At 44.0% G+C, this 25,657-nt stretch overlaps 1 protein-coding gene across 1 annotated transcript; it reads right to left on the reverse strand.

Annotated features, from left to right (window-relative positions):
- Positions 1–3,354: 3,354 nt before the first annotated feature.
- Positions 3,355–17,707, reverse strand: FAM124B (family with sequence similarity 124 member B). Its single transcript, XM_021682947.1, has 2 exons — positions 16,976–17,707; positions 3,355–4,002 (listed from the first exon to the last, which is right to left on the reverse strand). The coding sequence occupies exons 1-2, from the start codon at positions 17,705–17,707 to the stop codon at positions 3,355–3,357; spliced, it is 1,380 nt and encodes a 459-aa protein (XP_021538622.1).
- Between the last annotated feature and the right edge of the window lie 7,950 nt (positions 17,708–25,657).

Raw genomic sequence — 25,657 nt, forward strand, 5'->3', positions numbered from 1 at the left:
AAGGGAAGGGAAGGGAAGGGAAGGGAAGGGAAGGGAAGGGAAAGGAAAGGAAAGGAAAGGAAAGGAAAGGAAAGGAAAGGAAAGGAAAGGAAAGGAAAGGAAAGGAGGAACAAAAGGGGCAGGGAAAGGAGAGGGAAGGAAAGAAGGAAGGAAAAGGGAGAGAAAGCCCAAGCATGAGGGCTTAGAGAAGATTCAAGAAAGTTAGACAGTATTAAGTTAACTCAGGAATTTCTGAATAGGTTTTATAACACGGAGGTGAAATTTAGGAGTTTCTAATCAACAGAAAATGGGCTCCATTCTCTTCTCTTTGGCTTCCTTCCCCTTTCCCCGACTCTCTCCAGAAATAAGGAAAAGGGGTGAGCAGAGTGTTGGGGCCATGGAAGGACCAGACTGCCTCTACAAAGTCCCGTCAGAGCAGAGGGTGGATTGGGGAGCAGCCAAGACTCCTGTCCCACCTCCTTTTGTAAATCGAGGGGTGTCCCGCCCTTCCCCCTCCCCAACCCCAAACCCCCAGCTCTACTTTCCCTAATAGACAAACACATTTGAAAGTTTCCAAATGCTATCATTTCTGTTAATGTTTAGCAATGTCCAAATAACACTTGAAAAGTATGATATACTATTAATAAGGTTAAAAATAGCCAAACAACTGCAATGCAACTGATTTTTAGTGTACCTATAAAGAAATATAAAGTACTCTGACTATCAAGAGTCCCTCTGATTTAAAAAGTGGTATGTTTTATATTTAAAAAAATACAGCATAAAGGGGCACCGGGGTAGCTCAGTCGTTAAGCATCTGCCTTCGGCCCAGGTCATGGTCCCAGGGTCCTGGGATCGAGGCCCCCATCAGGCTCCCTGCTCAGCGGGAAGCCTGCTTCTCCCTCTCCCGCTCGCCCTGCTTGTGTTCCCTCTCTCGCTGTGTCTCTCTGTGTCAAATGAATAAATAAAATCTTTAAAAAAAAAATACAGCATAAGTAAGTAGTCTGGCTAACTTGATAAATTGGATTAAACTAGTTCATAGCTTATTCCTGTTACATACAATCTCTTTTGAACTGTAGGATATACTTGATTCTTTCCATCCATAATTTCCCTCCTAGATATGTGAACATAAATAAATGGCACACATAGCAAAAATTCTTACAGAGCTGTTTTTTTTAATTGAATCATTGATTTTACTAAAAGTTGTTTCTAAAAAAACCAAAAAAAACCCAAAAAACAAAAAACCTCCTGTTGGCATGACATTTAAAAAAACCATGGGTCTGAAGGACCATTTATAATAATAATACTATCTCACATATTTGTAAGGCTTAATAATATCCAAATGCTTTCATGCGCATCATCTTGATTCTCTTAACAACATTTTGTTACAATAGGAAAGGCAACAGAGGATCAAGGACACTGACAGTTCAAGGTCCCATAAGTAGTAAATTTAAAGGCTGAGGCCAAAAGCGGGGCCTTTGACACCCTGGCCCATTGGACCGCCATCCCACCATGTTGTAAATTGCATTGCTGTGTAGTGGGGTGGAGTCAGTGCCATTTTAAGAGTGTATTATTTTACAAGTCAATTTTGTAAGGTACTCCTTCACATTTTCCAGTACTCTTCATAATTTCCATGTACTTACAGTCTCACCCATGTATTATGTTAAAGAATTCAGGTTACCTCAAAAAAAGTGGGAAAGAAATTTCAGAACTGCCCCCCTGCTGTACTTTTCAAGGCAGCTCAATAGTTCCATTTAAATAAGACTTTCATTTTTCTTAACTCTTATTCTAGAAAATCAGACCAAAATCCTTCATTCTACTTCCTAAAATCTAACTTTAGTCTGGGGGGCAGGGAGAAAGAAAATGAGAATGGGAATGTACTGAGGTCGTGAGCCCAGAAAAAATAAAATCAATGTAGAAGTCTCGTCTTTGTCGATTTGCAACTCTCCTTCTTTTCAGTTCTTCAAGCTCAGAAGGGCACCCAAACTCAGTGGGCGTCCCTGCCCTAAGACTCATCCTTGGGCCTGAACTCATCCTTCTCCTCAAGTGGGTATACTAAGTATCAGGGTCACCACAAGACCCAGCTAAATCAGCATTTATAATTTTATGTAACATCTGTCCTGGAGAATAAAGTTCATGGAGTCAAATAACCTTATAAAGTAACGACAGCACAGAGACCTCAGATATTTTTAAAATGTGTGTTTAGACCCAACAGAAAAATACAGCACATGAGCAATGAGAGTTTGTCCATTATGGTTATAATTAGAATCATAATATGCCCAGTCTCCACCTGCTTACTACAGCCTTGTGCAGCAAGTGTGAAAATCAACTGTGGAAAAGGGTCCCAGAGGAATTAAGTTAAGATTTCAACATATTCTCAAGTGTTGATAGAATGGATTTCTACTTGGGAGACCATATATATCTTTTGGGTTTGATGGCCACGGATTGTATGTGGACCATACATCAACGTCTTATTCAAAGGTATGTGCTCAATAAATATTTGCTGAATGAATGAATGTATAAATGGATGAATGCGTATTGCAAAGAAATTTAGGAATTCAAACTTGGCCAGAAGAACGCAAGTCCTGCTCCAACAACCCATCCAATCTAATCTTCCTGCCACGTCAAGTAGAGATCTGGAATCATCCAATCATGTCACACTCCTCTCTGGTTAGAAACGGGAACCACTGGCCCCTTTGGAGTAGTGTGGAAACAAATGAGAAATGGAGGAGCAGGGAAATCCTAGAGCCTCGCTTTCATTTTTCACCTATCTTTTGACTTCTAGGGTTTCTGCTTATTAAACAGGAAAAAAAATTAATTGTTTGTAATTTTCAAAACCCTCGCATGTGAACTCATTCTAGATGCAAACAACTTTAAAGGCAAAATCACCAGAGGCTATGTGGTATACAGGGCCTCATTACCAAAGGAGGTCACATAAAAATTAAAAAACACTAAAGAATAAATAGTCCATGTTGTCCAGGGGGATGAGCTATGCAACCCAAGTAAAAATTAAAACTAAATTACATCCACTCATCAGCATTGCATAACACATCCGACTCACTGGCATACAAAGCAATTACTCCTGATAGGTGCTGAAATCAACGCACCCAGCTGGGTTAGTGTATCTCCAGGGACACAGGGCCTTGGGCTTTCTCCCTATCCGTTGGCTGTGTTCCTTCACGACCATGATGGCAAATAAACAATACTTCACAGCGCCGTTAGACTATACACATTTGAAATAAAAGCAATACAGATCAGTGCGTGGCTAACATTCAGGACCCATCACGTGACCAAGAAACCATCTGATTCTAGGTCAGTGCTCCGTTTCTAGAACACTGTATCTGATCTTGTGTTTTAGGAAACCACATTTGTTTTATGCTATATAAAGAATTCTTCTTCTTTTTCTTCACCCTGGACTGGCAGGTGAAGGGGACATTGTGAGATTATCTTCCTTGCACCAAGGTCCCTTTGGCCAGCAAGTGACAAAGAATGGGTACTTGCCTTAAAGATTCTATTGTTCTTGGAGGCAGTTGCCCCTGAGGAAGAGTCTGGCAAGCAGGGTGGTGCATTGCTGGTCCGGACATCCCTTGAAAATCTGCTCAGAAAAGACTGTTGGGGTCCAGAATTGACCACGGTGCACCCCGTGTCAACATTCGTTTCTGCCTCCAGCTTCCCAAAGCTGTCTTGCAGGCTGAGGACCTTTCTTCTGGCCCCAGGTTGGAGGTGGGGAGAAGGCAGATGCATCTGGACGCCCATTGCGGAGCTCTTGTCCTGGTACAAGCAGCCAGGGCTTTTCCACGAGGTGCCACTAAAGCTGTCTGACACAGGGCTCTCAGCAGGCTCCGCACACTCCAGAGAGCCCACCTTGAGCCTCCTGGACCGGTTCCTTCGGCATTGTGGCTCCAGGGTCCTTCTTGTGGAGACAGAGATCAGCCGGGAGCCCTGGAGAAGTGTGTCAGCTCCCGAGGTGCCATTCAGAAAGGAAAGCTCGCCATTCCTGACACCAAGTCCTGTATTCAACTGGACCTAAGGGACAAGGGGAAAAGAAACAAATTCAGCAGATGTTTTCCATTAACTAAATGCCAAGAACAGACTGTGTCCCATTCATCCTCTGCCACCCAGTGCCCACAGTAGACTTTCAATAAAGCCAGTTGAAGTGAAGTAGTAAGTACAATCTAATCATGAGATATATCAGTATCAGCTCCAAACATCTCTCTCTCTCAGACTCCCTAAAAGAACATCTGACAAGGCGAAGAATCTGAGAATCAAATGCAACACAGTTCTCGTAGATCGTGTTGTTCAAATGATGCCAAGATGTTCACAGGTGTTATTTGGTGGCCTCACCTGAGGTTGCAAATGATGTATTACCAACTATGCAAAAATAAGAACAAAAATCAAAAGCCACCAAAAGATAAAGATTGGAGTAAGAATTCAATCTTCCAAAGTCCTTCTACATCATACTAATGATATATATCTGGAGCTATTGCAAGACATGTGGGCACTCCAGGCAGACTAATAATTAGACACCTTTCAAGTCAATATTCTTTAAATTTAGGGGGACCATTTATTTATAGTACAGGCCATATGTAGAGGCATGTGGAAGAACATCGAAGAAAGGAGGGGGACTGCCTATATGGGACCTGCGGTGTCTTAATCCCTAGCAGCTCCATGCTGGTTTCAAACTTATAGACCCTACTCAGCAGAACTGCCACCCTAGAGTTAACTGCTCTCTCCCTCCACACAATGGAGTTCACTGGCCCGTGTTCCATCCTTGGACTCTTGGGAGACTCCTCCCCTACTCCTTACACAACACTCTCACCAAGAAGATTTCTGGAAAAGACAATTTTCTCTATCTTGTCAGTAGCTCTTAGAAATTAGTATCCAGGGTCCACCCCTGCCTGGCTCAAATATCAAAAAGAATGTACAACAGAACCTTAAATGCATTTACTAAGCCCATCTGAAAAAGTCTACATACTGTATGATTCCAACAATATGACATCTGGAAAAGGCAAAACTATGGAGACCATAAAAAGGCTCATGGTTGCTAGGGGTTAGAGGGGAGGGAGGGATGAACAGGCAGAGCCCAGGATTTTTAGGGCAGTGAAACTACTCTGTATGATACTACAACGGGGGATACAAGTCATTACACACTTGTCAAAACCATTAAAATGTACAGCACCAAGAGTGAACCCTAAATAAACTATGGACTTTGGGTGATAATGATGTGTCTATGCAGGTTCATCAACTGTAGCAAAGGCAGCACTCTGGTGGGATACGGACAGTGGGGGAGGCTGTGTCTGTGAGGGGCAGGAGCGTGTGGGACTCTGTACTTCCTGCTCCATTTTGCTGTGAACATAACACTGCTCTAATTTTTTTTAAATTTATTAAAAGAAAATAAAAAGATGGTACATATTTACCTCACCAGGCAAGAAGGAAGAAATCAGAACAGTAAGAAAGCAGTTCTAGAAATGAGTGAATTATGGGGTGTGTTTATATAGGGGATCCTCCCCCCCTCAATTTTCTCTCTGATAGAAATGGTGGAGTGACTGTTACCAAACTGCAAAAAGCAAAAAAGCTGCTTCCATCAATTCTTTTAGCATCGAAGTTGGCAAATATTTTCTGTAAAGGGCCATACAATCAATATCTGAGGCCCTGTGGACCTATGGTCTTTCTCGGCATGACTCGACTCTCCGCAAAGCAGCCGTGGACAATGCGGTAAGTGGGTGTGGCTGAGTTTCAGTCTTGTGCGATTCTTTTTAAAGATTTTTATTTATTTATTTGACAGAGAGAGAGAGCACAAGCAGGAGGAGTGGCAGAGGGAGAGGGAGAAGCAGGCTCCCCACTGAGCATGGAGCCAGATGAGGGCTCGATCCCAGGACCCTGGGATCATGACCTGAGCCAAAGGCAGACGTTTAACTGAATGAGCCACCCAGGCGCCCAATTTTGCACAATTTTCGTGTGTCATGAAAATTTTTCTGCAACCATTTAAAAATGGAAAAACTATTCTTAGCTCCTAAGGGCCTTCCACCTCCGGGGGACTAAAGTTAAAATGAGTGCTCTTTCCTGCTCCAACACTCAAGTTCTCCTGTTACATCAGCTTTTCAGCATCCACACCTCCTTCCACATCAACTGGAGTCCAAAGATCATCACTTCAGCCATTTCCTCCCCAATACATCCGACTCCCCTCTACCATTGCCTTTCTGTCAAAGCCTCCCTCAAGACCTCCCAGATCCAGGTCCATCTGCATGCCCACATCCCCTAAACTTGTGCCTTGAACTTGTCAAAGAAATGCACAAACTGTTCAGAGTGACATCACCATAACGGTGTGGTTTCCAACTTTGCCCAGTCTCCCTGCAGTCCTGTTTCCTTAGCCACCTGTCCTTTCGCCACAGGCAGCTGTTTAAAACCTTCTGAACTGTCCTCAAACCTTCAGTGGCACAACCTCCACCCAACCCCCCAGCAGAAGGTATCACCATCTAGATTACAGAGAAAACAAAAGCCATCATCAGCTAGCAACCCTCAGTAGCCTGCCACCCAACACACCTGCAACGTCACCATCCTCTCCACGAGGAAAGGGACCAGTCTATCTGCACTCTGAATTCCATCGCCTCCTGCCTTCCTGGCCACCCCAACTTATCAATGATTCATTTTCTCCCATGTGGTTATCTTGTTTCTCCAATCTTTCTCTCTTCCTGGTGCTCTGCCTTCTCCTTTGCAACAGCAATTCAACCTGCTCCAATCTATCTTGAATAATGCATTCCTTCTCCTCTCTCCCCTCCAGCGCTCTCTCTCCTCTCCTTCACAGCCAACCCTCTCTATAAAATTCATCCACACTCATTTATCCTACTAACCTCGCCCCCCTGATTTCCCCTACCCACGGTACTGACCCTCCCTCCTACCAATCCACTAAAATTGCTCTTGCCAAGACCATCCGCAATCAGCTTCCTTGTCATGCATTGTTACCCCAGCTCTGGCTGAGTTTTCAAGGCTGACCTTTCTCCTTTACATTTGAAGTCTTCTTCTTTTTAAGCTTCTATGTCAACACATTCTTCTGGATTTTCTCCTCCCTTTCCATCCATCCCTTCTCAGTTGCCATTGAAGGAGCCTCTTCCCCTGTCAGTTCATTATATGTTGTGTTTCTTCAGTGCTGACCTGGGTCCTCTTCTCTTTACACACCCTCCCAGGGCAATCTCAGGGACACCCATGCCTCAATTACTATCTAAATGATGAAGGCTCCCAAAAGCATAACTACAGTTCAGATCTGTCTTTTAAGCCTCATACTTATCTATCCAACTGTCTTCCAGTCACCAACTACTCAAACGCAACATGTCCAGAATGAACTCATTTTCCTACTCATGCTAATTCTGTTCTGTTTAGTCTTTTTCCTTTCTTCGAACACTTTAGCCCCATGTTAGTCAAGCAAGAGCATCACTTTCCCTTCTTCATCTGCATGTCATCCATTCTCATGGACTCTGCCTCCTAGAGATCTCTCAGATTTTCCTGTCTCTCCATGTACAATGCCATTAACCCTAGATCAGACTCTCTCCATCTCTTGTCTGAATTATTGCAATGGTCATATGGTGATGGGGCCCCCATGGACGCTCTTTTTTTTTTTTTTAAGATTTTATTTATTTATTTGACGGAGGGAGAGAGACAGCAAAAGAGGGAACACAAACAGGGGGAGTGGTAGAGGGAGAAGCATGCTCTCTGCCGAGCAGGGAGCCTGATGTGGGGCTCGATCCCAGGACCCTGGGATCATGACCTGAGCCGAAGGCAGACGCTTAACAACTGAGCCACCCAGGCGCCCCCCCCCCCATGGACATTACCTCCCTCTAGTCCCTTCTCCACTCCATTACAAGGGGAGCCTCAAAAACAATTTTCATCATGTCACCCTCCTGCTTCTGATGGCGCCCTACTCTTCTTGAGGTAAAAATCTAAGTCCTTCAATATGTCTTATCACACCCCCGCACAGTCTGCCCCTTCTTCCTCCAGCCTGGTCATTCACCACTTCCTCCCCTTCAGCCTCTGCTTGCCAAAATTGAACTTCTTGGATATTATTTGCTCTTTCCCGGTGCCCATGTTTGTGGATATTATTTCCTCCATCTGGGATATGTCTCTTTTAACCCTTTTTCCTAAAAACCCATGGCCAACTCCAGCTTCTACATCATTTCCTCTTGGAAGCTTTCTTGATATCACTGAATCTGGGGTAGGTCCCCTAAATATTGGCTCTGCCACTTATTAGTTGTTGCACTTTAGACAAATTACCTAATCTTCCTATGCCTCAGTTTCTTCATCTATAAAAGGAGATGATCGTAAGTACCATCATAGAGCCGTTGAAAGGATTAAATGATAACAGTGTCCGGGACATAGTAGTGCTAAATATGAGTTGGTATTTATCATAGTAATTAGTATTGTTACTAGCTCTTCTAGCAGCCTCTACCACCATATCATAGTAGTTACCACACTGTTATGCACCTGCACACTTACTCATCTGTATCTTCCTCTAAACTTGCCATCTGGGAGAAGGATTATATTCACCTTCTTCATTGTTATATCTCCAATACCTAACATAGTGCCTAGCACGTGCTAAGTAATCACTAGATGTCTTTCGGATACATAAGTAAAGCTTAGCACCTAAGAAATATAAGTTTTGGGGCGCCTGGGTGGCTCAGTCATTAAGCCTCTGCCTTCGGCTCAGGTCATGATCCCAGGGTCCTGCTCGGCAGGAAGCCCGCTTCTCCCTCTCCCATTACCCCTGCTCGTGTTCTTGCTCTCACTATCTCTCTCTCTCTCTCTGTCAAATAAATAAAATAAATAAATAATAAATAAATAAATAAATAAAATCTTTAAAAAAAGAAATATAAATTTTTACATGTAGAAATGTATGGAAATGCAGAATCTCTGTATTGGGCCCCTAATTATTTGACATTAAGTAGATATAAAGTCTTATCGAAAAAATTTTAAAAGGCTTTCATTATATGGTTGGCCATTTCTGCAAACTTTTTAAGAGAATGAAATGTCAACTTGTCTTTCTTAAAGAGAGGTCTAAGATCTTTAGATCACATAGCACAAATGAGTTCAACACTATTAATGTAGAAATGCAGATGTGTGCAGTTAGAGTGAAAAATTTCTAGGAGAAACATAATGCTGAGTGATTGAGAGAAATCCCTTGAGGGAGAAGAAGGCTTCTTGCCAAAAATAGAATGAAATGCATTTTGTAGGAATTCTGATCATTTAGAACTCATCTTTCCAAGAAATATTTGTAAAATGTTACAAATTGAGAGCTAGCTTTTTCAAGTTTCAGGGAATGTTAGCAGTTATCTTGATGAATAGAAAGATCATTTGTCACTCATATGACTAAACACTGAGAAACAAGAGAATATACATCATTGAAAAATGATGAAGCTGTTTAAGAACAGAGTCACATCATGAAGGGAAAATAATATTGTCTCTTACTAGAAGTGATTGCAAGAGATAGCAAAAGAGAATTTTTCCTGCACTGAGAAAAAAATTAAATGGAAACAAATTATACAGATAATAAGAAACCCAAAAACAATGCCAAACTTGCTTACCTAAGAGTTGAAACCAGTCCCTTCCAATTAACTGATCTGTAAATTAATGGTACTTCAACTGATTAACCAAAGTCACTGATGTTAACCTGCTTTTCTGTAAGAGTGAAAACCTTCTAAGCAATGCCTCCAAGTATTTTTTTTTCAGGGCAGCATAAACCCAAGTATTGAGTGAGAAGAAGAGCAGGGATTGGAGTGTGTGTGTGTGTGTGTGTGTGTGTGTGGCTATGTGTGTGGTTCTGTGGGGTACATTAGGGTGGGGATGGATAATGGAAAAGAAACAAAGAAAGGAACAAAGAGGGAGGAAGAGAGTCCAAGTGTGCACAGCTGAGAGATTCGGAAATGAGAAAGGACCCTCAAGAAATGCTACAGAAGAAAATTAATTACTTTCTTCATGAGAGACTATGTTCTTTCATTTTTCAATGGCTAATGAAGAACATAAGGACAAACTTAGTAAATGTCTATTGATAAAATGAAAAGAACCACACGCTTGCTTACACCACACTCGCTTCTGGAATATATACCTTTTCGGAAGAGACAGACTTATTTCCTGAAAACAAGCAGTCAATCAATCCATGCTTCAGAAACAGCTGTCTGTTCTGTACTAGTCTACTGGAAATAGACATTTACAACAAAATATTGAAAAGAGGTAGAGTCATAAACTCCAAAATTATATGGTGCAACAATAAGAAAATGTGTAATCAGTCGTGTGTTACAAAATTTCCATGTAAAACATACACCAAATGGGAGTGAATGTGCACTTGAGCTTCATGGCAGATTTCATAGAGAAATTGCTATTTGAGCAGAGCCTTGAAGGATGGATAAGTAAAGAGGAAGAGAAAGACATCTCTGGACAAGGAACAGCTTAGGCAATACACAGATGCAGATATCCATAAAATGCAACATTTTCAACCTAAACAGGAATGAAATTCTGACACATGCTACATGGATGAACCTTGAAAACATTATACTGAGTGAACTAAGCCAGACATAAGGGCAGATATTATATGATTTCACACATGGGAGGTGCCTAGGATAGGAAAATTTATAGGGACAGAAAGAAGAATAGAGGTTACCAGGGACTGGGGAGAGGAGAGAATAGTGGATTATGTTGTAATAGGTACAAAGCTTTTAGTTGGTGTGATGAAGAAGTTCTGGAAACAGACTACGGTGATGGTTATGCAACATTGTAAATGTACTTAATGGCACTGAACCCAACACTTAAAAATGGTTCAAGTGACAAATTTTATGTTATGTGTATTTTATGACAATAAACAAAATACCTGGGTGCAGGAATGAGCCTAGAGTTCTGGAAAGAAAGTTGGGATAGCCATAAATGTAGCAGTCATTTAAAAATATATTCATCTCTGATGTGCTGGATAAAATAGGATGCCTGGAGCTAGAGTGAAGAGCTAGAATGTCATAATAATAATAATGCATACTTAAGGGGCGCCTGGGTGGCTCAGTTGGTTAAGCGACTGCCTTCGGCTCAGGTCATGATCCTGGAGTCCCTGGATCGAGTCCCACATCGGGCTCCCTGCTCGGCGAGGAGCCTGCTTCTCCCTCTCCCACTCCCCCTGCTTGTGTTCCCTCTCTCGCTGTGTCTCTCTCTGTCAAATAAATAAATAAAATCTTTAAAAAAAAATAATAATGCATACTTAAAACTATGCAGGCTTAAAGAAGGGAGAAGAGGAATGACCCCAGAGGAAAACTACAACAGTTGGGTGTGATTGAATGTGCAGCTTCTGGAAAAAGAGGCTTTAATAGTGACAAAAACCAGAGCAAATGGAGAGAGAGTGACCAGAGCTGGAGAAGATGGGGGAGATGGTGACTTAGGTTTTGCTTGGACTGAATGTAAGATGAGGATGAGACATTATGTTCAAATCGTCTTACAGGAAGCTGGAAATAAGCTAAATAAGTAAATAAATAAATAAGCTAAAGCTCAAGAGCTAGAGATACAAGTAAGGAGAGCAAAGATGATATTAAATCCACAGGATGATCTATATTTCTTAATCTTAGGGAAACTTTTAGTCAAGGACAGCAGTTCTCAACTGGGGGAAACTTCACCCCCCAGAGGCACTTGACAAGGTCTGGAGGCATTTTGGTTGTCACAACTGGGGTACAGGGGTCGTTGCTACCGGCATCTAGAGCCCACAATACAGCCAACATCAGCAATGCACAGGACAGTCCTCCACGACAAAGAATCATCTAGGCCAAGATGTCAATGCCACCATGGGTGAGCAAACCTGATTCAGGAACAAGAAGAAAGAGGTGAGTCCTTGGGAAAAAACAGCAAAGGGACAGCCAGGGAAGACAAACTGCTTAGTTAAAGAGCTGGGTTATGGAAGCCCGCAAAGGAGAGACTTTCAAGGGAGGGGCAGTCAACATCTACTGATGCTGGTGGCCTTAGAGCAAAAATTCTTCCAGAATCTGTACGAGAGGGGAGCACGCAGGGCAAACAGCAGCCTCCAAGACTAGAGAGACAACAGACAAATACAGGGAATCACAGCTTCTAGGAGAGGAGACTCATAAGTGGAAGCCACAGCAAGAACCAGTGCCAGGTGAGGAAAACCTCAACTGTGACTGAGGAATGGTGGAAGGTTCAGTGCAGACAACTCTGAGGGTTAAAAACTCCAGGGGGACCCAGTCATAGAGGGGCCCTGCAAGCTTGTGAGATTTCCCTCCAGGAGCTTGACCAGATGCTCACAATAAATATCGGAGATAAATCTCTTTGTGCTTCTGGAAGGGAAGGAGAAAAAGCACCACTTTTAAACATGCTAGAAAACTGTGTTATTAAAAGGCCTGCTCTCAGAGGAAACTAGTTAAGCAGAAGCTCACCTGAGCCTGACTGACCTGGGGGAAGGGAAATATTCAATTCCAGCCCATTCTAGCCATCCTCTCCTGCCAAAGGAGGGAGAAAAAAATTAAAAATACTTGTGAATTCACAGTCCTAGGCATAGACTCAGTAAAACACTGTGTGCAATCTAATCATATAATGCTTCCCCTTCCCCAACTCCTCACCACCACATTACAAAAGGCCTATTTTCAGCAGTTCCTTTAACATGCTACATCATGTCTAGCTAACAAAAACAAAAACAAAACAAAACACAAGGCATACTAAAAGGTAAAAAAACACAATTTGAAGAGACAGAGTAAGCATCAGAACCAGGCATGGCCGAGTTGTTGGAGTTATCATGCCAGGAATTTGAAACAGCTATGATTAATGTACTAAGAGCTCTAATGGATAAAGTAAACAGCATGCAAGAACCGATGGGCAATATTAACAGAGATAGAAACACTAAGAAAGAACAGAAAGAAACACTAGAGATTTAAAAAAAGACACACACGCTGTAATAGAAATCAAGAATGCCTTTGATGGGCTTACTAGTAGACTGGACATAGCTGAGGAAAGAATCCTGAGCTTGAGAGCACCTCAGAAGAAATTTTCAAAATTAAAAATCAAAGAGAACAAAGACAAAAAACTAGAACGGAATATCCAAGGACTGTGAGACAGCTACCAAAAGTGTAACAGATGCATAGTAGGCAGACCAGAAGGCAAGAAAGAGAGAAAAGAACAGAAGAAATATTTGAAATAACAATGACTGAAAATGTTCCCCAAATTAATGTCAGAAACCAAACCACAAATCCAGGAAGCTCAGAGAACACCAAGCACAAAAATTCTGCAAAAGCTTCACCTAGACACGTCGTTTTCCAAACTACAAAAATCAAAGATAAAGAAAAAATCCTAAAAGACACCAGAGGAAAAAAAAAGACAAGAGTGGGGCACCTGGGTGGCTTAGTCAGTTGAGCATCGGACTCTTGATTTCGGCTCAGGTCATGATCTGAGGGTCATGAGATCGAGCCCCGCATCAGGCTCTCCACTCAGCTCAGAGTCTGCTTGTCCCTCTCTCTCTGCTCCTCCCCGCACTCGCATGCACAGTCTCTCTCTCTCAAATAAATAAATAAAATCTTTTTAAAAAATCTGAAGTAAGCAGAAGAAAAGATAATCAGAATTAGAGCAGAAATCAAGGAAATTGAAAACAGGAAATCGGTAGAGAAAATCAATGAAATCAAATCCATGAAATCAAAAGCTGGTTCTTGGAGAGCTGTGTGGATTCTAACTCAAGTACTAATTGTAAAGGATTCAGAGGTGAGCCCGCAGACTGGAGGAAGGGTATGCAGGCATGAGTTCCAGCGCATTCAGCAGAATAAACTGGGAAGAGCTGCCAGAAAGGATGGCTGATGACCAGAGTCTGTTGTTGAGACTCAGTATCCTGGGTTGTACTGATGTTGGGTTCATATATCAGTGCAACTGAGCCCCCCGTCCAGGTCTATGAACAAGACACCACCACTGTGGGACAGGAGGCGGAGATGCGTGTGAACTTTCCCATTTCATTCATCTTGGGAAGCAGTCAACCCTTGTCAAGAAAGACCTGGAAGGTGGGCCCTCAAGGGGCTAAGAGAGAACCTCCCCGTTCTTGCTGTATCCTTGGCCTGGAGCACCTCCTGGTGACAGGTGTGGAGAACACAAGGAGGAGACCTGGGGAAGGATCTCAAGGTCACGTCCCGGCCAAGGAGCTCTGAATGGTGACACCCAGACCCAGAAGTCTTGTAAGTTACCTTCCCTGTAAAGAACGTTTTCTTGTTTTCCCCTTTATCCTCAAATTTTCAGAAAGATCTTGCTGAAAATTACAGCCTGGTTTCGGTAGCGTTGTGGAGACGTTGGCAAGGACATGCCCATAAGTGCAGGGTGGTGGTGGCCGTGGTTACCAGTGAAGGCGAGCTGGCCCGCAGCATTAGCCAATCTCCTGGGAGTTATTGGCAACACCACCAGAGACCAATGGCCTGGTGAGGAGAGCAGGGTGAAAGAGCCTTAGGGGCGTGTTCTAGCGTACCTGAGAAATCGCATCTTAGGGACTATGGCATGCCACCAAGTGCATTACTGGTCATGACATCATGATCTTCGCCTGCTTTCTGGCTGCTCCTTCTCCCATTGCTGCACTCATTCTTCTTCTCTTTCCCCACTCCTGGAGTGTGGACATTTTGCAGGTTCTGCCTTCATCTCTTCTCTTTCTATGCTCTCTTCCTTGATAACAACACTTCTTCCCAGGGCTTCAACCATCACCCCAGCCTATGTCCCTAGTCCAAGCTCCAGCTCTCAGAGGCCACCTGATTGGGAGTATCTTCACCCAAATGACCTGCAAGCATCTCAAACCCAATGTGTCCAGACTTATCATCACCTCCCTCTTTTTGACCCCTACATCTAATTCATTTCCAAATCTGTTAAGTCTACCCCCGAACTATAGTTCATATTTAACCTCACACTTCCATTATGGGTTTTCTTACTCAAAACTCTGAGACTCTGAGAAGCATCAGACTGTCTGCAGGGACAGGAGGTCATGTGGGGAAGGAACTGTTCACTGTGTGCATCTGGCGAGACAGCCAGTGGCTTCTTGCGTAGACAATAATTACATTGCTTCTGCGTGATCTCCTACAGCTTCTACTTTACAGAGCACCTCATTTATATTCTCTTTTTTGAGCCTCATAACAAATTATACATGTCAGTACCACGCACAGGCCCCATCAGTGACCGCTGATTTCAGTAAGGATAAAACAGAAGCTCTTAGCAAGGGTCTGGTTCATTCACACAAGAATGTATTTGACTCCCTTGCGCCAGACACTGTTCTAGGGACCGGGAATGCAAAAGTGGGGAAAGAGCTGCCTGCCCTCATGGTGCTTACCTTCCAGTGACTGACCATAGTCCTGATGATGTGATCTCCACCCACCTGCCCCTCTTCTTCCCCTGACCCCCTCTTTCCACCCCAGCCACATAGAACCTCAGGCAGTTTTCTGAACATGCCCCGCTAAGAAAATGTCACACCACACAAGGTCACCCACTGTCTCTCCTCTTTGGAACACCTTCCTCCCTTCTCCATCTGGCTACTGCCTTCTGGGCTGTCCAGCCTCAGCAGGCCCAGGTATCGCTCCTCAGGAAACTTTGTCCATCGCGCGCCCTCACCATGTCTAGCACGCCCACACGTGTGTCCGTTCCAGCCCTGAGGAAAGGTTATTTGTGGAGAGGTTAATTGGTGGTTATGGTTTTCCCTTGAATGGGTATTATTTTCTTTCTTTTGGTCAACATCCGTCATCTGGGCCACCCCACATTTGTTCCCCTACTGATCTTCACTGGGGGGGGGGGTCCTTACTCTCCCCTGGGAGTCGCAGGAGGGTCTGACTCCACAGACAATCCAAGTGTGGAGAGCAGAGCCTCTGCCTCAGAACTACACCAACCCACGCGAATCCCATTCCCTTGGATGCAGCAATTGGTTTAGAGAAGAGCATCTGATCCAAGTTGGTCGGGTTGACCTTAAAAATAGGAACAGTTAAAAATGTGCCCCCTGCTGCACACACAGACTCAATGTTTGTTTGACAGTGAGGTTGATTTTAAATGCGGGAGATTAACCAAGGCTGAAGGAGAAACTTTAGATGCCTTGGTAATTGCTGAGTTAAGTAAAAGGCACAGAAACTTCCTAGGTTGTTGTAAGAATTAAATAAAGTAATCAATGTAATAACACTTAGTCTAGGCCATAACAGATAATAATAGCTAAAATTGCATTCTGGGCACTGTCTTAAGCACTTGAAGCATTACATCATTTCGTGTGGATAACAACCCACACTTTAGGAAGATGTTAATATTACCTCCGTTGTGCTAATGAAGGAATCAAGGCTAAGCCAGGCAGCTACTGGGTACAAGAGAACACTCCACGGGAGACGACACATTACGGTAGTGATCATGATTGAGCATGGCTTAAATGGGATGCTTACAAAAGAAGGCTTTCATATCCAGGTTTTCTTTTTTAAAGGCATTCTAACCATCTAACTTGACTTGGGGAAAAATTGACAGTGATCCAAGCTGCTTAAACATTAAGTCAACAGGAAAAAAAAAAAAATGAAGTCAACAGAACTACAAAATTAACAATCCCAACCATAATTACAACTTCAGCTTCCTTAGGTCAGATGGAAAGAGCTTAACTATTCCCAAACCCCAAAGTGTGGGCAAAGTATTTGCATACAGTTTTAAAGGACAATCTGAGAAATGGGGTGTCGTCGGATTCTACCTCAAACCACTTGCATAAGCTACAAGCTCATGGAGCATGAACTCCATTATCTGTCAGATGAGGGGATTTTATTAGGTCAGTGACTCTCGACCCTGACACTACTTATTTGAGTCATCCAAGGCACCCCTGGAGATGCTGGCCTAACTGGCCCGGGGTGCAAGCGTGGCATGGGAATTTTTGCAAGCTCCCCAGGGATTCTGATGTGCAAGCAAGGCTGAGAACCACTGCATTAAATCGTCACGAAGGCCCATCGCAGAGGTAAAATCACAGTTCCATGTGTGTCTACAAAGATCAGAGGCAAAACCGGAATACCTGAAGCAGGATCTTATTGCCATCGTAGTCCTGTGTCTGCCACCTGGTGCGGCTGATGGGGACGCACGGATGGGGTAGGAGGGGTACTAACTGGCCTATCTCTTGAACCTTGAACTGCAGCACAGAAGATTCTTTGGGGTCCACTGACATTCCAAGGGGCAGCTGCGCCAGGGAGAACTGCAGAGCGAAGCTCTCAGTGGCATGGAGCACGAAGACACAGAAGTTGCTTTTCTGCACGGTGGCTTCCTTCTGCAGGATCAACTCATAGAGTCTGATGGCATCCTCGTAGTTATCAAAACTGCAGTAGAGTGTCACCCTCAGGACCTCGGAGCCGCAGTGCACCTGCCTCACACCCCAGACGGGCATCTGGCTGTCCACACTGTAGAACTCCTGGTTGGCAAGGATGTAGGGACACGGCGCCCCGTGAGCGTTCGGGGCGGGGTAGCAGTGCCATGGCCAGCGCTGGAGGGAGTCAAGAACCCGAAAGAGCCGCTCCTCTCCCAGGCTCTCGTGCAGGAAGAGCAACACAGACATCCCCGGGAACCGTGAGCACTTGCAGTGGCACTTGTCATAGTATTTCACTGGACTGACCCGTTCTGACACCAGAAAGGGACGCACGTCTGGGCAAATGCAGTCCAGGAGCTGATCCAGAGTTTGCTGCAGAAGCGAGCCATGCCCAGAGTTGGCGAGCAGGTGGACGGTCATGGCCAGAGGCTCCGGTGTCCCGTCCATTCCGGACTGCCCGAGGAGGACAAAGGAAGCAGGCGTGGAGGGTCCACCGGTCAAGCTTCTGCAGTGAAGGAAGAAGCGGGCGGTTCTCCCGTGGAGTCTTCAGCCCACCAGGAAACCTGCAGCCACTTCAGAGCAAAGCTCCTAACCTGGGCCCCTAGCTGCCGGCAGCCGCACAGGCTGACCATCCACACAAACTGGGGCACAACAGCCTTGGGGTCAATGTCATCCAGCTCGTGCACAATGTAACTGCGCCTTGGGCTTGTCCAGGCACTCCCCCGGGTTTCTGTTTGACCTAAAAACCTATAATCCTGAGAAACACCCAAGTGGGTGGTTCTTACGGACACTCAGTAAAGGAAATGACCAGGCAAAGAGGAACATGAGTCGGCTCTGTTAGGCTGATAGCAATCTGTTTAGTTGAAAAGACATCCATTTTATGGGCCCACAATGGGTTCTGATTTCCTCCTTACATCTCTCCCTGTTTACAGTAGCCTGCCAGGCCACCTGAATACAATGACTGCTTTCAAACAATTCTCGAAACTTGTCCCCTTGCCAGGATTTTTTTCCCCCTTTGTCTTTTTATTTTGTTACCGGACAACTGATGCTAGGGCATTGGAGAGAAGATACCGTATCTAAATAATACTGAGCGTTCACTGAAAATGATTTGCTCTGATGCAAAGACTGAGTGTATGTACTGAAATGTTGCAAAAAAATTTTAAAAAGATGTTGCAAAAAAAAAGTCCCCCTTTATTCATGCTGATTCTATAGGAAGAGTGAGAGCTTCCCAATAGGGACAGTATGATTTCTCAGATCTATTAAGGATCTACTAGGCAGTTCTAAAGTTCTAAAACTTTACATAAATTTAATCCTGCAGCAAACCTATGAAGAAAAGACTATTTATCCCCAGATGACTGATGAATGACCTAGGGCTAAGTAACAGAAAAGCTAAGTAACTTGCCTAAGGTCTCACAGCGAAAAAGTGGCTGAGGGAAGATTTGCACCCAGGAACTGAGAGGTGCCCCAGAGAAGTAAAGATGAGGTGCCTCTCAAGGACCTGGAAGTCTGGATTTTCTTCCTTAGGATAGGGAAAGGACACCAAAGCAAATTCTCGTTGAGGACATGTATTTATCCTAGAGACTCGGCGTGCTGTTGAATCTTAAAATGAATAATCTTCAATAAGAATATTCAAGCTCTAAACATAACACCCACCCTAATGTGTTCTGAGTATCCTTTTGAAAATCATTTGCTATTCGGAGAGCTGTGCTCCTGAAAAGGTGTGGACAAGCACATTTTTCTAAACAGAATTCTTAAAATAAGCTACTTATGAACGCTTATAAATGGAACATGTTGTGACAATCTTTTATAATTTAGAAAGCACTTTTGTGATTTTAAATATAACTTACCTTAACTTTTGCTTAATGTAGGCAGATTCCCTTAAAAGTTTAATAACCAAATTTGAAGTCAAATATTGTTATCTATGAAAAGGAATCATTTCTATTCAGATTCCTTTTCTAAATCAAACCTACACTTCCAATCATTCGAGGTTCATAAATCCTATATTTTGCATTGGAAAAATATATAAATATAGTTGATAACAAATGAATTGTTTTTTAATTATCATAGTAATTAAATTCATTTGCCTTCCACTTTCCAAAAATCATTAGTTTGGTTTTTTTTAAGGCATTATAGTGCTTAATCTTTAAAAAAAAAATAACAACTCTTTTTTTTTTTTTTAAAGATTTTATTTATTTATTTGAGACAGAGAGAATGAGAGACAGCATGAGAGGGAGGAGGGTCAGAGGGAGAAGCAGACTTCCTGCCGAGCAGGGAGCCCGATGCGGGACTCGATCCCGGGACTCCAGGATCATGACCTGAGCCGAAGGCAGTCGCTTAACCAACTGAGCCACCCAGGCGCCCCAAAAATAACAACTCTTAATTCACGTTACACAGTAGCATTTGCAGGCAATAAATTTCTCATCTCTCAGTAGGACACCCTCCCCTTTTCTCTGTCCTTCCACTCAGGGAGCTGACTGCACTCGGCACTTTAGACTTCAGACATGGTTTTTGAAATATCCTTTGCAATTCTGGAAATAACTCTAAAGATTCAAGGAGGAAAAACATACCCATGAGACAAAGATATTAACTCACAACATTTTGCACAAGGCAAGTATTGAAGCCCATATATAGGAACGGGTTTGCTTCTTCGTGTTGTTTTAATCTTTTATCCAGTGCGAAAACATACTTTTTCCCTCTTGAGGTTGTCATTTCTGTCAGGACTGGAAAGATTTCATTAATCTGAAGGCAGCCAAAGTGCCAAGAAATACAGGTGTGGGAGTGGGAGGGGGTACCATGAGTCTCCTTTCTGACTGGTTGCCTTTGCAATTATTTTTCTGGGAACAACCTGAAATACTGACCCTCAGAGTAACTGCCTCCCTCCTCCTCACTGCCTGCCACGCACCGTAATGGCCAGATTCTCAGCTCAGCTCTATTCCACTGTGCTCTTTCTTTTTGCAGGCTGCCTCTGCGGAAGGCACAGATGAATATACGAGGGGAAATCATCAGCTTTGACTCCCAGTACCTGGACAGCTGACACTCGGCTCTCTACCTTACTTTTCTTAAACTTGGCAAAGAAGCCCGGGTATCTGTCAGTCACCAGCCCCTGGACGGCAGCCAGGTGGTCAACTCCTCCTGGCAAAGTGGAGGAACTGGTGACAGGTAGTGCAAGGAAAGGTAAGAAATCAGCTAGTTATGAGGACTTGTTGGAGCCCAGGGACAGCCACCGGGATTTGTACCTGCTGTAAGCCGCATAAATATATGGGATACATTAAAACTCTGACACCCCACTGCCACTCCGAGAAAGCTTTGAGAAAGTTTCTTTCTCTCTTTAACTTAGAAAACGTGTTTATTTATCCCACATATTGAGAGCCAGGCACTGTGCCAGGAGCAGAGAAGAGAGCATCACCGGGTCGCACTTTGGAGGAGCACCTAACCTAATGGCATCAGGCTCCAGGGAGAGGAGGAGATGCTTCTGGAAGGAAGGAGCCAGGCAGCTGAGGAGACTCTGTTGGGGGAGGGGGAGGGGTTCCAAGGAGAGGAAGCTGATGGGGACAGGCCATTCCTGGAGAAGAGTGTAGGGATAGTGACCAAGAGTGACCCGCTGGCCAAAGGGCAAGCAGTTCAAGACGGCTGGAGGATGGGGACAGAGAGGGGGGAAGGTGGCAAGAGGCTAGAAAGGCAGCCAGACCTCGCGGGTCACCCCAAAGGGTTTGGGGTTTTTCTGATGGGAACAGAACCACGGAGAAGTTGACTTGAAAAAGGAGGCAGTGCTTTGAGGAAAACATGGACAGGAGCGATAGATAGAAAGTCAAAGTCAATGAACGGCATGTTGGTTGGCTATGGGCAGAAAGTGGCAGGGACGGGTCCAGGAGGCCTCCCAGGGTGCCGAGGTGAGGCTACTCATCCCCAGATAAGGGACCCCGGAGAAAGAGAGCAGTTGGGAGGGAGGATGGGGAGTGCAGATGGGACATGGTGGGTGTACATGCCTGTGGGACATCAGAGTGGAGATGTGAGTGGCCAGACAGTCTGCAGGGCAGCAGACCAGAGAAGATGGGTTGGGGACCATTGGTCTTTGGGTAACATGGGGAGGCAAGTGGTGACCCAGTGGAGAACACGTGATGAGGAGAGGAAAGGTAAGAAGATGGGACTCCGGGGTGCCCAGTGTCAGGAACGAGTAGCATGTCCGTGGCATCCAGGGAGAAGTGGAGAGCGAGTGTGTTGTCTGAACCCTGTGTGGGTGTCTGAGGTTGCAGGATTTCAGGGAGTGGCACCAGCTAGAAAAACACCGTAACTCCAAGTTTCAGAATCATGCTCCCTTCTGGACTAAGCAAATTCCGAAGAAGCACCAAGCAGACCTCAGAGCCATTCAAACCTCTGTTTCCCTTGATCGCCAAACAACCTTAACTCTGATTCCTTGTGTGATACTCAGCTGCTAACCAGAGGCCAGCATTGCAGAGCCCGAGGCAGTAAATGGAAACAGGTGCTGATGAAGGGCCAAGGGCTGTGCCATGCTCATCCTTTAACCTCTGATGGCAACCCACAGCCCTGTTCCTGCAGAGGAGAAGGCACTGGATAGATCTGAAGTGAAGAAGGAATTTGGCGTCTCTGAAGGAATAAGAATCCCAGGGAGCTTAAGGGATTGTTCAGCTGGTTAGTGGCAGAGCCCAGATTTCTGGTTTTTAAACTACGCTTCCCCACCACTCCTAAGAGGAGCCATGCACAGCAGCATTCATCACCTGTGTCTATTCAGATAAGGGCCATTCAAGTTCACGTCACACAGCCGGCACAAAACAAGGGAAAAGGAAGGCGGGAGGAATGAACATTACTGGTTACACGTGTTTCCCCATCATAGACATTCCTGCCCCAGTGCCATTCCTGTAGTTGGCTTTCACCATCCTGGCCCTTCTCCCAACACACACACACACACACATGCATGTACACACACAGAGATGCACACACACAGATGGGCATGCACACACATGCACTCGCACACACCCATACACACACATGCACACACAAGCACGTGCACACAGAGATGGGCATGCGTGCACACACATGCGCACACACGTGCATGCACACAGAGATGCACGCGCGCGCATGCGTGCACACACACAAGCACATACACAGATGGACATGCGTGCGCACATATTTGCGCGCACACCACACACACAGACATGCATACACACACACACACACAGCAGGCAAACAACAGAGGTCTATGCACTCCCACCCCCTCTGACCCCCCCTAGGGCAGAGGAGGAGGGAGGAAGTGGCCATGGCAAGCCCCTTCTCCAAGCTGTTATGCCCCATAGCTGAGAGCCTCCTTCCTACTTCCCCAGAGGCTACCCCCTTGTCCAACCCAGAACAATGCTATCAGGTTCCTATTAAATTGCCATCTGTTTCCCCCCTTTTCCAGGACAACGCAGCCCCGCAGCAGGCTGTGAGCTGACACCCTGCATTTTCACAGGTGCAGTAAAGAAGGCGTGTTTCCTCCTTGTTCTTTGTTGTGGTCTGTGGCTGTGACATCATTTCCCGTGCTCTGACCAGTTAATACTGGTTCATGGCTGAACCAACTCAGAAACTGGGTAAGGAGATAGAGAAGCTGAGTGGAGGAGTCATGTGCCAGAGACCGGGCGGCTCCACCTGTCTCTGCCGCTCGCCCTACCAGGACCAGAGATTCCGAATCCCTCAGGTTTGGTCTCATCATCTCCACTGAAAATAAAAAGTAGCAATGGTAGTAACTGACTTGACTCTCTCCACAGATCCAATGAGCTAAAATACCCAAGGTTATAGAGTTCTCAAATGCTCTATCAGAGTAACCATCTCAACGTGAAAGATTTTATATTTAATATTTGTTTTAACCGCTCCCCTCCCCAAATAATACTCAGCAAATGTAGTAGGGAAGAGGTAAATAAATAAGTGTACATTATTTTAATGAAATACTGTGTAACAAAGTTGTAATAAACAATGAGAGAACTTTAGAGAAGCATATTGACACTATCTAGTAAGGTTGAAGAAATACATAACTCCACTTCAGCATGTCCCCTTCCAGGTATAATCTCTGGGGAAACTCTCTCACATATGCACAAAAGAAGGCAAATTCAAGAATGTCTTATAGCTGCATTGCTTGAAATAGCAAAAAAACCCACAAAAAGTGGGGAACTACCTAAATGCATATCAGTAAAAGAATGGATAATTAACTCTACCATATTCTTGCAGTAGAATATACTACATTGAGGGAAATGAAGGAACCTGAACTACACATCTCAATCTGAATGAATCTCACAAACATAAAATTGCAAGAACATGCACACAGAATTACACCTTTTATACAAAATCTGGAAATATGCAAAGCCTCTCCAGTGGTTACAGATACAGACCGAGGTAGTCAAAGAACAGAGAAACACATGGGAATGAGAAACACCAAACTCAAGGTGGTGATTGCCTCATCTTATGGTAGGGAAGGAGGGGAATGTGATCAATGTCTTCATAATCTTTATTTAATAAGCTGAGTGGTGGGTGCATGAGTGCTCATTGCATTATTTTTAGAACTTTCTGAAGTAATTCATAATCATCTTAATGAGAGAGATCAATTATATACTGACCCAGAAAGGTAGCTCCAGTCTAGTGTTCAACAAAACAGAAGCGTATGGAGCAGATGATTCTATTTTCCTATAAGAACCATATATGTGCCTATGTTTGGGTGTATGATTGATAAACACAGAAAAAAAGTCTAGAAGGATTCATCAAGCTTGCATCAAGAGTGTATCAATAGTGGACACCTCTGGGAGATGGGGTTACAGGGTTTAGAAACAGTTTCACTTCTTTATATATTTCTGTATTATTTGTATTTATTACGAATACCATGTACTGCATTTATAGTTAAGTAATAAATCATGCATGAACCAATTCAAATAACACATAAACTACAGCCTTCTAATCCATTCCTTCAACAGATGTTTATTAAGCATCTATTATGTAATTCAGGCACTGGGCTAGATGGTGGGGATCCATGACTAACACAAATTAATACTAGCCCTTATTCTCAGGGAGCTTATATCCTGGTGGGAGAGACAGATATTAATCAAATAATCACCCAATGAAATATAAAGTGGCACCTGGGTTAAATGTTACAGACAAGTGGTGCATAGGATTGGAGCTGCTCAGGGAGGTCAGACAGGCGACCTCAGCAGAAAGTTGCTCTGATGTTTGAACAGGAGAAGTGGGAAGGACATTCTAGGACAAGGACTTGCAGATGCAAAGGGCCTGTGGTAGGTAGGAGCACGGTGGTGTGAAGGACTGGCTTATGTGGCTCGTGACACCATGTGCTAATGTAGAAAATTCTGGAAAAGAGCAAGTTTGGCTGGGATGTGGCTAGAAGGTTTTTGATATATGAGTTCTGTAAAAATGTCATATGATTCAGAATGTTCCTAGCAACCCAGAGAAGAAGCAGATGCAGACAGTCACTGGACAGATGACAACAATTCCTAATACTTATTGAGCACTTTCTGTCACATGACATCTAGATATGTAAAACCAAAGCAACCTTTAATTATTTGGCATTTTGTTGTTGTTGTTGCTACAATAGTGATAGAAAAAAAACCTTATATTTTTACATGTATATAAAAATTGCACAAAAAATTTGGGGTTCACTGAACTGGAGAAAATAGCTCTATGCCCCGGGGGGGTTGAGATCACATCTCTATGACCTTCCACTGTGCCCAGCGCAATGCCCGACACCTAGCGGGTACTTCACAAATGTTTGCTAGCATTAGCTGTTGACTGAATGTATATGGCGAAGTTTCTACTTGATACACGCACACCATTTCTACTCCTCTGATAGAGAAATGATCGCTATTTGCCAACAATTTGGGTGGTAGGCCAACTGTAATTGATATGCCAAAGTGGTCTTTCCTCATTAGAAGTTTAAGAAATGACCCCAAACAAAGCAAAACAAACAAACAAAACAAAACAACCAGCATTTGCAAAAAAAAAAAAAAAAAAGGGGGATCATGACTGTTGTTAGAAACTCTCACCTTGGTTTTAGACAAGTCTCTTTCCAGAAGGACTCACATTCACGAAGTGACATATAAATTGGTAAGGATGACAACTCACTCTGAACCATCAATCATTTTTAAACATTTTACTAACATATAATGTACGCATCTAAGAATAATCTAGAAACGGGCAGATAATGTAATCCCGAGCCTCAAATTCTCACAGAGATAATGCTCCATCAAAAAGTCTGGCCTTAATTACTATGTAGGTTACAAATAGAGATGGATATTCTCTCTCATGACAAGAAACACCGCTTCCCATGCCAACCTTTAAATCATTAAAGCTCACTCAGCGCAAAGCTGGCAAGGCAATCAGACCGAAACCCACATGCCTGGACCG

Source organism: Neomonachus schauinslandi, chromosome 3 (genome assembly GCF_002201575.2).
Source record: "Neomonachus schauinslandi chromosome 3, ASM220157v2, whole genome shotgun sequence".
NCBI lineage: Eukaryota > Metazoa > Chordata > Mammalia > Carnivora > Phocidae > Neomonachus > Neomonachus schauinslandi.